At 40.9% G+C, this 12,497-nt stretch overlaps 1 protein-coding gene across 1 annotated transcript in view; it reads right to left on the bottom strand.

Annotated features, from left to right (window-relative positions):
* OFCC1 (orofacial cleft 1 candidate 1) overlaps positions 1 to 12,497 on the bottom strand; it is a 241,604-nt gene that overhangs the window by 65,439 nt on the left and 163,668 nt on the right. Inside the window, exons 14-16 of the mRNA XM_024983908.2 lie at positions 11,141 to 11,359; positions 8,492 to 8,744; positions 4,358 to 4,521 (exon numbers count right to left, since the gene is read on the bottom strand). Of these exons, the coding sequence (XP_024839676.2) occupies positions 4,358 to 4,521; positions 8,492 to 8,744; positions 11,141 to 11,359 (636 nt within the window). The remainder of the gene's footprint in view (positions 1 to 4,357; positions 4,522 to 8,491; positions 8,745 to 11,140; positions 11,360 to 12,497) is intronic.

Genomic DNA, 12,497 nt, shown 5'->3' with positions numbered 1-12,497 from the left:
ATGATAGCTTATTTCACTTAGTATAATGTCCTCAAAATTCATCATTGTTGTCACATAATACAGGACTCCCTTCTTCTTTAAGGCTGAACGACATTCCATTGTAAGTATCAGTTCAGTTCAGTTCAGTTCAGTCGCTCAGTAGTGTCCAACTCTTTGTGACCCCATGAATCCCAGCACGCCAGGCCTCCCTGTCCATCACAAACTCCTGGAGTTCACTCAGACTTAAGTTCATCGAGTCAGTGATGCCATCCAGCCATCTCATCCTCTGTCATCCCCTTCTCCTCCTGCCCTCAATCCCTCCCAGCATCAGAGTCTTTTCCAGTGAGTCAGCTCTTCACATGAGGTGACCAAAGTACTGGAGTTTCAGCTTCAGCATCATTCCCTCCAAAGAAATCCCAGGGCTGATCTCCTTCAGAATGGACTGGTTGGATCTCCTTGCAGTCCAAGGGACTCGCAAGAATCTTCTCCAACACCACACTTCAAAAGCATCAATTCTTCAGTGCTCAGCCTTCTTCACAGTCCAATTCTCACATCCATACATGACCACAGGAAAAACCATAGCCTTGACTAGATGGACCTTTGTTGGCAAAGTAATGTCTCTGCTTTTGAATATGCTATCTAGGTTGGTCATAACTTTCCTTCCAAGGAGTAAGCGTCTTTTAATTTCATGGCTGCAATCACTATCTGCAGTGATTTTGGAGCCCCCAAAAATAAAGTCTGACACTGTCTCCACTGTTTCCCCATCTATTTCCCATGAAGTGATGGGACCAGATGCCATGATCTTCGTTTTCTGAATGTTGAGCTTTAAACCAACTTTTTCACTCTCCACTTTCATCAAGAGGCTTTTTCCTCTTCACTTTCTGCCATAAGAGTGGTGTCATCTGCATATCTGAGGTTATTGATATTTCCCTGGCAATCTTGATTCCAGCTTGTGTTTCTTCCAGTCCAGAGTTTCTCATGATGTACTCTGCATATAAGTTAAATAAGCAGGGTGACAATATACAGCCTTGACGTACTCCTTTTCCTATTTGGAACCAGTCTGTTGTTCCATGTCCGGTTCTAACTGTTGCTTCCTGACCTGCATACAGATTTCTCAAGAGGCAGGTCAGGTGGTCTGGTATTCCCATCTCTTGAAGACTTTTCCACAGTTTATTGTGATCCACACAGTCAAAGGTTTGGCATAGTCAATAAAGCAGAAATAGATGTTTTTCTGGAACTCCCTTGCTTTTTTGATGATCCAGCGGATGTTGGCAATTTGATCTCTGGGTCTTCTGCCTTTTCTAAAACCAGCTTGAATATCAGGAAGTTCACGGTTCACGTATTGCTAAAGCCTGGCTTGGAGAATTTTGAGCATGACTTTACTAGCATGTGAGATGAGTGCAATTGTGCAGTAGTTTGAGCATTCTTTGGCATTGCCTTTCTTTGGGATTGGAATGAAAACTGACCTTTTCCAGTCCTGTGGCCACTGCTGAGTTTTCCAAATTTGCTGGCATATTGAGTGAAGCACTTTCACAGCATCATCTTTCGGGATTTGAAATAGCTCAACTGGAATTCCATCACCTCCACTAGCTTTGTTCGTAGTGATGCTTTCTAAGGCCCACTCGACTTCACATTCCAGGATGTCTGGCTCTAGGTCAGTGATCACACCATTGTGATTATCTGGGCCGTGAAGATCTTTTTTGTACAGTTCTTCTGTGTATTCTTGCCACCTCTTCTTAAGATCTTCTGCTTCTGTTAGGTCCATACCATTTCTGTCCTTTATCGAGCCCATCTTTGCATGAAATGTTCCCTGGTATCTCTAATTTTCTTGAAGAGATCTCTAGTCTTTCCCATTCTGTTGTTTTCCTCTATTTCTTTGCATTGATCACTGAGGAAGGCTTTCCTATCTCTCCTTGCTATTCTTTGGAACTCTGCATTCAGATGCTTATATTTTTCCTTTTCTCCTTTGCTTTTCACTTCTCTTCTTTTCACAGCTATTTGTAAGGCCTCCCCAGACAGTCATTTTGCTTTTCTGCATTTCTTTTCCATGGGCATAGTCTTGATCCCTGTCTCCTGTACAATGTCACGAACCTCATTCCATAGTTCATCAGGCACTCTATCTATCAGATCTAGGCCCTTAAATCTATTTCTCACTTCCACTGTATAATCATAAGGGATTTGATTTAGGTCATACCTGAATGCTCTAGTGATTTTCCCTACTTTCTTCAATTTAAGTATAAATTTGGTAATAAGGAGTTCATGATCTGAGCCACAGTCAGCTCCCGGTCTTGTTTTTGTTGACTATATACAGCTTCTCCATCTTTGGCTGCAAAGAACATAATCAATTTGATTTCAGTGTTGACCGTCTGGTGATGTCCATGTGTAGAGTGTTCTCTTGTGTTGTTGAAAAAGGGTGTTTGCTATGACCAGTGCATTTTCTTGGCAAAACTGTATTAATTTTTGCCCTGCTTCATTCCGTATTCCAAGGCAAAATTTGCCTGTTACTCCAGGTGTTTCTTGACTTTTTACTTTTGCATTCCAGTCCCCTATAATGAAAAGGACATCTTTTTTGGGTGTTAGTTCTAAAAGGTCTTGTAGGTCTTCATAGAACCATTCAACTTCAGCTTCTTCAGCGTTACTGGTTGGGGCACAGACTTGGATTACTGTGATATTGAATGGTTTGCCTTGGAAATGAACAGAGATCATTCTGTCGTTTTTGAGATTGCATCCAAGTACTGCATTTTGGACTCTTTTGTTGACCATGATGGCCACTCCATTTCTTCTGAGGGATTCCTGCCTGCAGTAGTACATATAATGGTCATCTGAGTTAAATTCTCCCATTCCAGTCCATTTCAGTTCGCTGATTCCTAGAATGTCAACATTCACTCTTGCCATCTCTTGTTTGACCACTTCCAATTTGCCTTGATTCATGGACCTGACATTCCAGGTTCCTATGCAATATTGCTCTTTACAGCATCAGACCTTGCTTCTATCACCAGTCACATCCACAGCTGGGTATTCTTTTTGCTTTGGCTCTATCCCTTGTAAGTATATACCATATTTTTTCCCATTCATCTGCTAATGGACATTTAGCTTGTTTCTACAGCTTAGTTAGGAGTTAGTGTTAGTCACTCAGTCACGTCTGGCTCTTTGTGACCCCGTGGACTGTAGCCCACCAGGCTCCTGTGTCCATGGAATTCTCCAGGCAAGACTACTGGAGTGGGTAGCCATTCCCTTCTCTAGGGATCAAACTTGAGTCTCCTGCATTGCAGGCAGACAATTTACCATCAGAACCATCAGGGAAGCTTGGCTATTGTGAATAGTGCTCCGATGAACATGGGGGTGCTAATTTCTCTTTAAGGTCCTGATTTTAATATTTTTGAATAAATCTCCAGAACTGGAATTGTTGGATTATATTATAGAACCACAGTATTTATAAAAGTATGGTACTGCATAAACACAGACACACAGAGCAATAGAACGAACTAGAGAGCCCAGAAATAAGTCCATGCATATAGTCAACTGATCTTTAACAAAAGTACCAAGAGTACACAATGGGGAAAGGGTGGTCTTTTCAGTAAATGCTGTTGGGAAAACTGGATATCTACATGCAAAAGAGTAAGATTTGGTGTTTATATTAAACCACTCACAAAAATCAACTCAAAATAGGTGAAGTACAAATATAAGACTTGAAACTGTAAGATGTATACCAAAAAATGTAGAAGGAGAGTTTCATGGCATCAGTTTTGGAAATAATTTCAAAACTTTTAAAAAGCACAGCAACAAAAGTAAAATTGGACAAGCGTGACTGTAACAAAACCAAAAGCTTCTGCCAGCAAAGGAAGCCATGGGCAGAGTGAAAATCTTCCCAGCACTTTTATACAGCCTTGTATTTGGACATTTCTTGTTTTTCTCCACCCACGTATTTCGCTTGCTAAGTTAACAACCTGTCAAGTCTACCTCTATGATATTCAGGCTCAACGTTGAAAGATGGTTCTTCTTGTGGTGATTTTGTCAGGGGTGGTGAGAGAGGGAAGAAAGTGAGTTGGAAGAGTGAAGAAAAGAGAAATTTAGACAAGTCTTCCAGAAAATTTTCCAGACTGTCATTGTGTATCATGGGATTACTCCTTGTTTCTTGTTGGTCCTTGGTTTGAAGAAACAAGTATAATGATTCACAGTAAAATTAGTTCTTCGTATAAAGGAGAAAACATTCCCCAAAGCTCAAATAATTTCTTGGCTGGTCTTCTACACACAAGAAAGAGATCTCTACCTTAGTGTGGAGACGTGCACCTACCCTCTTTATCCATATTCCCACAGCCTCAACATATAACAAGACTGGAGGCTGAACACTCTGAAGAACAGGATTGGAACACCTTACCTGAGACAATAGACATATAAAATCAAAGACGAAATGATGAACAGTAGGACATAAAGTAGCACCGTGAGCATCACACCAAGAATTCCAGATTGCATGGTTCTTTCAAACATCCAGTACAGTTTTGCCGCATCAGCTACTGGAGTCTCCTCCCTCTGTGTAAGTCGCTGACAAAAGAAGATACAAATGAAAAAATAATAATAATAATAAGGAGAAAACAGTGATCATCAAGTTAGATAATATAAGTATGCAAAAACCATCTGATAGTATAATTTGTTTTTAAATTAAATGTTCAAGGTGCACAAGCTGGTCGTATCTTCAGTTGCAGGAAGGAAAAGGAAAAGACCCGGCTTGCATGGTTGGCTTACCAGGGTTTTCTCATTTCTCTATAAGCATTTAAATGAGTGTACTCTACATGTAATTCATAAAGTAAAAGCCATGTTTTATTTATGTACTATTAACTTCTGATTTAATGAGCATAAGATATGAAGAAATTAAATACCATGGTAGAAAGATTCTTTTCTTTCTGAAGCAGATTTGAAAGAAATTTAATTTGTGCTGTGTGTAAAATAGATGGCTATTTTAAAAACTTATAAAAAAAAGTTATCAGGCTATTTAATGCAAGCTTGTAAACAAAAGTTTACATTTGGTCAATTTAATAGCATCTTTATTTTAAACAGGGGAAAATATATTCTTATATTCTTATAGAATATATTTGGGTTAGAAATAAATACAAGACAAAGAGGTCTTTAAAAGTGAATATAAAACTCTGTGTGCCTAAGATGTTGTCATATGACTTCTTTGACCTTTGAGTTTTATAAAACATGAATGTTCTTTAATTATGACTCTCATGATCTCAAGTGGAAGTCATATGCCATATAAATGTAAATAAGGTATTTTTTTCCCGATGTAAGTGAGAAGGACGTCTTTCTCTACTTTTTAAAAAATATTTATTAAACTGACCATTATATAAATATGAATCCTTCTGCAATGCAGAAGATGTGGATTTGGTGCCTGGGTCGGGAATATCCCCTGGAAGAGGGCAAGGCAACCCACTCCAGCATTCTTGCCTGGGAAATCCCATGGACAGAGGAGCCTGGCGGGCTACACTCCATGGGGTCACAAGACAGTCAGACACGACCATAGCGACTAAACAGCAGGGGCACGTTTAAAACGAATCCATAGTTCACATGTAGAGAAAAAACCAGGAGCCTGGAGAGGTTAACTTGTATTTTTCTTACATCAAAATATCTGGCACTGATGTTCCAACTCTCAACTACTGCTTCTTCCACCACCACTCCAGAACTTATTTCTACGTGCTGTTCTGGGATTTACAGAAGTAAATGGATTTCCCTTGCAAAATGTAAGCCTGTTGCTAGGACTTTGGGCAGCAGATCTGAGAAGACATCTCCCTTGCCTTGGCTGTTCGCTAGGCTGGCTTTCCCTTGCTCAGGGTTCCAGGCTGCTCTCACAAGACTAGAGCCCTTGAGGTTCTAAGCCCACTAATGGCTTCTTCGGCCTTGTGTGAGAATGCAGACTTCTTATCTCTGAGAGGAAGGAACCCTGTTTACAACCTGCAGATAAGTGTGATTGGTGACTCTGTGAGATGTAACTTTAACATCATTAAAATGAACTAAAAGCAGTGTGCTTCGAGCTTGCTCATGTACCTAGTGTCCAGTCTCCGTGTAAAGGATTAGAGGTACAATCATGTGCCAGCGAGAGTTTTTTGGTACTTAGAAGAGTTGCTTTCAGGTTCTAGCCTGTGTCTAGCCTGTCTGAAGTCTCAGTACCATGGACCGCCTTGATGACAGGTCAGAAGAGAGAGCCTGATCAGTTAGAGGGACTTCCCAGGTGGCTCAGAGGGTAAAAAATCCCACCTGTAATGCAGGAGACCTGGGTTCAATCCTTGGGTTGGGAAGTTTCCCTGGAGAAGGGAGTGGCAGCCCTCTCCACTATTCTTGCCTGGGGAATTCCGTGGACAGAGGAGTCTGGTGGGCTACAGTTAGAAGTGGTTGTGTTTTCCATCCCATCCTAAGTCTTTTCACCCCTTTGATTAGCCTCATTCACATTCTGAGTGGATTGGCTGGGACCAACTAGATTTTGTCCACGTTCCTATTTCTTGTGGACTCCAGGTTAGTAAGGAGACTTGCCACCAAGGATTACTGAGCAGGAGGGGCAGAGAAGGATGCTATCTACCTTCCAGTAGGACCGTCGCCCCTGGTATCTCCCAGCTCCTCCTGGGACCTCGTGTGTCTACTGAGAAGGTGAGGAGCCACCTCGTGTGTCTACTGAGAAGGTGAGGTGGTCCTATTGCAACATCACATAGGAAGCCATCTGGGAGGATGAGCAGCTGCCCTTTATGATTTGAGATCTCACAGCCCTCCTGGAACGGCTTTCCTGTTCCAACCAGATCCCCTAGAGAGAGCACCAGATGAATAGTCCACTATACCAAAGGCAGCTGACAAAACATGCTCTGTTAATTTACCCTGGGGCCTCTGATGTCATCTACAGGAAAGTAGGCTCCAGCAGGGCCATCTCAGAACCAGTACAGAGGTCTGTGACCTGATGGAAGCTGACTTGGATTCTAGCAGATGAATGTAACACTCGTGTGTGTGTGTGTGTGTGTGTGTGTGTGTTCAGTCACTAAGTCACATCCAACTCTTCTGCAACCCACAGACTGTAACCTGGCAGGCTCCTCTGTCCATGGGATTTCCCAGGCAAGAATACTGGAGTGTGTAGCCATTTTCTACTCCAGGGGATCCTCCAACACAGGGATCGAACACATGTCTCTTTCATTGTCAGATGGATTTTCTACTACTGAGCCACCCGGGAAGCCATTATTGGCAGTTCAGTTCAGTTCAGTCACTCAGTCATGTCTGACTCTTTGTGACCCATGGACTGCAGCACACCAGGCTTCCCTGCCCATCACCACCAACTCAGGGAGCTTGCTCAAACTCATGTCCATTGAGTCAGTGATGCCATCCAACCATCTCATCCTCTGCCGCCCCCTTCTCCTCCTGCCTTCAGTCTTTCCCAGCATCAGGGTCTTTTCCAATGAGTCAGTTCTTCACATCAGGCGGCCAAAGTATTGGAGCTTCAGCTTCAGCATCACTGCTTCCAATGAATATTCAGGACTGATTTCCTTTAGGATTGACTGGTTTGATTATTGGCAAAGTCTATTTCAAACACAATTAACAAGCAGGGTCCATCAAAAATCCCCTTGCTATGATCTGGTGGTGGTGGTGGTTTGGTCACTAAGTCGTGTCCGACTCTTTCAAGGGCATGGAATGTAGCCTGCCAGACTTCTCTGGCCATAGAATCCTCCAGGCAAGAATACTGGAGTGGGTTTCCATTTCCTTCTCCAAGCTATGGTCTGCTGGACACAATGAATAGAGTCGAAACATATATATACCAGTTGGAAAACCATCTTCTTAAAAGGAGAAATAGAGTAGTTAAGGAATATTATTACATGAATTAAGATAATTTTATGAATGAATATTTGATTTAGAATCATTATTAGCATGTTTTATACATATTCATATTGTAGTATATCATTGTTAATTATGAAATCCTAAACTATATATTTTAGAGTGAAAATGCACTGTTTTGTCATTTCATATAACATCACAAATGTCAAATGCCTGTGGAGAAATTATTTAAATTATTTATTATTTAGAAATCTTTAAAAAGCTCTTCTTCTTGAATATATCTATTACTACAGAGTATTAAATCAAAAGGAAATAAATAACCTAACTGAGTAAAGGAACTACTGTACAATTACTTTTTACAAAGTTTGGCTGTGAAAATCCTTTGTATTAAAAAAAAATTACCAAAAAGGTTACAAAAGAAACCTTCTTTGTAATAATTTTGAAAATGCACCAGTTAGTTTGGATTTGATCTCCACTATTTTCTGTTTTTTGCAAGTGTTTAAACACAACTACAATAGCTAAAACTACACTTAAAATGATTGCATTAGACATCCACAAATTTTTATTATGAGAAGAAAATGAATAACTTAAATTTAAGATGCATATTGAATTAAGCATGATTATCAAAGCTTCCCGTGTCAACTGATTTGTGCACTAACATTACATTCTATGTCAAGGACTCGTATCCCGATTATTTTACTTGACTTACCCCCAGGACAGTATCCACAGTGAATACTGCCAGTGGGTCCAGAACTGCCCATAGTCCCATGGTGATGATTAACTTTGACAGGACGTCAGGGCAGAAGGCAAACAGTAGCTGACAGCCCCATCTGACCAGAACCAAGGAAAGGACCACTGTGTTCAGCATGAAAGGCCCCAGCACAACGACAAGCATCTCTTCTGCGATGTGAAGGGAAGACGTTGGGTAGCAGAGCTCCACCGTGAGGGGGGAGAAACGAAATCTGCAGGAAAACAAAGGAGCGACACCCGTGCAAAGGAGAAGAATTCCGTAAAACGCTAAGTAAACAAAACACTTGGCAGAACAATGTGTTTTTATTTTAATGCAGAAATTGTGACACTTAACAGCATATCAAAGTTAAGTGTTAGAAGTCTTTCATCTTTTCCTTAGAATCTCAACAGCTCACTTTCAAGGAAATGGCAAATTCTACCTTGTTCATTGTTCTTTAAATTTCATATGCTGTCATAAAAAGGATACCATTTTAATCCACTGAGAAGAGCGTTCTTTAGACTAAAAACCAGCCAGCAGGTCGACATACTGACTAGAAGGCTATCTGAAATCAAAGTATATCAGTGGACTTAGTAACGACTCAGTCAATGGCACCCCACTCCAGTACTCTTGCCTGGAAAATCCCATGGATGGAGGAGCCTGGTAGGCTGCAGTCCATGGGGTCGCTAAGAGTCAGACACGACTGAGCGACTTCACTTTCACTTTTCACTCTCACGCATTGGAGAAGGAAATGGCAACCCACTCCAGTGCTCTTGCCTGGAGAATCCCAGGGACGGGGGAGCCTGGTGGGCTGCCATCTATGGGGTCGCACAGAGTCGGACTTAGCAGCAGTAGCAGTAGCAGCAGCCTCTAACAGAAATCAGAGATACAAATAAATCTCATAATTCTCTGCAAGTTTCAGGTCGCTGAACGGTTTTGCTTACGATTCTCTGGCTAGACCCCTACATACAACAACGACACTGCTGACCCCAGAAACATCTAAAGGGACAGCTTCACGCAACCTAGGATCTAAAGCTTGCATCCAAGGGGAGCCGGTAATTCAAGAAGCCTTCATCCAGACTTTGGCGCCCTCCTTCCAAGCCAAGTGAGCCATCCTTGACTCTCATTTTTCCCTCCACTGTGTTTCAGCCTCATAGAGCTGCTCTTCTGTAGTTAATCCTGTTTGTGTATCCTGCTTATCAGCTCTCTGCTAAAAAGAGTTCTTCGTTTTATCCTTTCCTTGACCTTTGCTTTGAAGGAAACTATTGTGCTTTGTTCTTAGGCCACTGTGAGTATCAAATAAAATAAGATGTATACATTTCTTTATCAGAGGACCTAACAGAAAAAACAGAAAAATTCTCACTGTTGCTGAGGCTATTGTCATGCCCCATAACTATAACATGACATGTATGCTTCAAGCCTGTGGAACTAGGCAATAATACAAAATACCCAGTGTTTAGGTCCTTTGATTCTTCTTCTTTTATTTTTTCAATTGGAGTATAATTACTTTCCAATGTTATGTCAGTTTCTGCCATACAACAGTGTGAATCAGTTGTACCTATACGTCTACCCCTTCTCTCTTGAGCTTAGATCCTCTGTTGCTTAAGAAATTAGATAAATTGAGCCACCAAGATATCTGTGCAGTCTCATTTCACTAACAACGAATAAAGACAGAGCTGCCTTTCCTATTGAAACAGTAACAGAGCAAATAGTATAAAGTAAACATCCCAAGCACATAATATTTATTTTTCCTACTTTAGAAACTCTCTCTCTCACACACACACACACACACACACAAAAGGGAGGCAGGGGGAAGGAAGGAGGGAATAAAGGAATACAAGACCTATTTCATTCTCCCATGAAGATACAATTATTCAGTATATTTAAACTTTCATATGCTATAATATATACAGAAGTTTGTGATTTAATTCCAAAAGATGACCAATAACTGTATATGTATATGTATATGTATAACACAAATCATCATTATTTTTCAAAGTGTCTTAAATAGTTTGCAATCCTCTTAATTGAAAATATACACACATCTTTGTTTTTATCTGTACCATCTACATTTGAGAAAATTTTACTTGTACTGACATCTATCTGTCTATCTACAGTGTCTCTGAAATCATGTTTATGGAGAGATAACCTTTACAGTATCATCTTTTTCCAGAGGATAATGGCCCAGAAAGCTGCCTGGACCTGAGTTTGGTAATTGTTTAGATTTAATCATTTTGCAGAAGAAGCAATCTTTGCTTCTCTGAGGATAGATGATAAATCATACTTATATTACTTCTAATATACCCTCAGCCTAAGTCTCACTCTGATAAAATCAAAATAGGATAAAATATTGTTGCTAAATTCCCTTTTGGATTCTACTCAGATATTAGAACATATTTGAATCTGCTAAATTTTAAATAAATATTGATGCACCAGTTATATATTTGTATACATAGGCCCAAAATGAGAATCTAACTGTAATAGACATTCCTGCTCTTAAAGACATTTTTGTCTTTTCAACTTATACCTGCATTGTAGGTCTTAAGGTAAGTGGGTGAGAGAGGAGTTTTGTACTCTCATTGGCCTCTCAAGACGAAAACGCATGCCTTTGACTTTCGGGGAAGCACTCACTTTGTAACAGGAGTTGAAATGGCCTGGAGGAAAAACCACTGGCTGAGATAATGCAGGTAGAGCCTCAGGAACCAGAGAGAAGCCATCAGCAGGATGATGTACCAGAAGCCCTGGCTTTGCCATTGAGCGAACTCAAGTTCGGAAGACACTGACACCAGCACAAAACAGAGATGCTTGAAGAATTCTCCAGATGCGGCGTTAGCGGTGGCTGAGGAACGACTACAAACAAAGAAACAGTAGGTAAGTCCTGGGCTTAACTGCAACCCAAAATAAGAGGTTTTGGGAATGGTAAGGAAGACACAGTGAAAGTAAACTTGAATGAAAGTATTTCTTAGCCACCTGGGACTCAAACTAGTCACAATCCTTCCCACTACAATGGATTACTAAAGGGGAACATACAGGTACACGGGTATCAGGAATCCCCTGGTGTTCCAGCCGTTAGGAATCTGAGCTGTCACTGCCAAGGACCCAGTTCAATTCCTGGTTGGGGAACTAAGATCCCACAAAACACAAAATCATGGATGTGGAAATGCCAATCAAAACCACAATGATATATCTCCTCACACCTGTTGTTAACACGATGGCTACTATCAGAAAAAAAAAAAAGACAAAATAATATGTTGATGAGAATTTGAAAAAAATGGAACTCTTAAACACTGTTGGTGGGAATATAAAACCATATGCTGCTGCTAAGTTGCTTCAGTCGTGTCCGACTCTGTGTGACCCCATGACTGCAGCCTACCAGGCTTCTCCGTCCATGGCATTCTCCAGGCAAGAACACTGGAGTGGGTTGCCATTTCCTTCTCCAATGCATGAAAGTGGAAAGTGAAAGTGAAGTTGCTCAGTCGTGTCTGACTCTTAGTGACCCCATGGACTGCAGCCTACCAGGCTCCTCCATCCATGGGATTTTCCAAGCAACAGTACTGGAGTGGGGTGCCATTGCCTTCTCCCATAAAACCATATAATCAGTATGAAAAACAGTAAAACAGATCTTCAAAAAATTAAAAAAGCACAATTACAGTATGATCCAGCAATACTCCTGGGTGTTTATCCAAAAGAATTCAAAGCAAGATCCCAAAAAGATGTTTGCACACCTATGTTCATAGCAGCATTACTCACAATAGCCAAAAAGTGGGGGAAGCCTAGCTGTCAATCAAGTGGAATAATTATTAGCCTTAAAAAGAAAGGAAATTCTGCTACATGCTACAACAGGGATGAACCTTGAAAGTATTATGCTAAGTGAAATAAGCCTGTTACCAAAAGAAAAGTACTGTATGATCCTACCTATGTGAGATGCCTAGAGTAGTCAAATTCATAGACAGAAGGCAGAATGCCCGTTGCCAGGGTCCAGGGGAGA

The sequence above is a fragment of the Bos taurus genome, chromosome 23, assembly GCF_002263795.3.
Source record: "Bos taurus isolate L1 Dominette 01449 registration number 42190680 breed Hereford chromosome 23, ARS-UCD2.0, whole genome shotgun sequence".
NCBI lineage: Eukaryota > Metazoa > Chordata > Mammalia > Artiodactyla > Bovidae > Bos > Bos taurus.
Note: the sequence above shows the minus strand (reverse complement) of the source record. Positions and strands in the feature narration are given on the sequence as shown.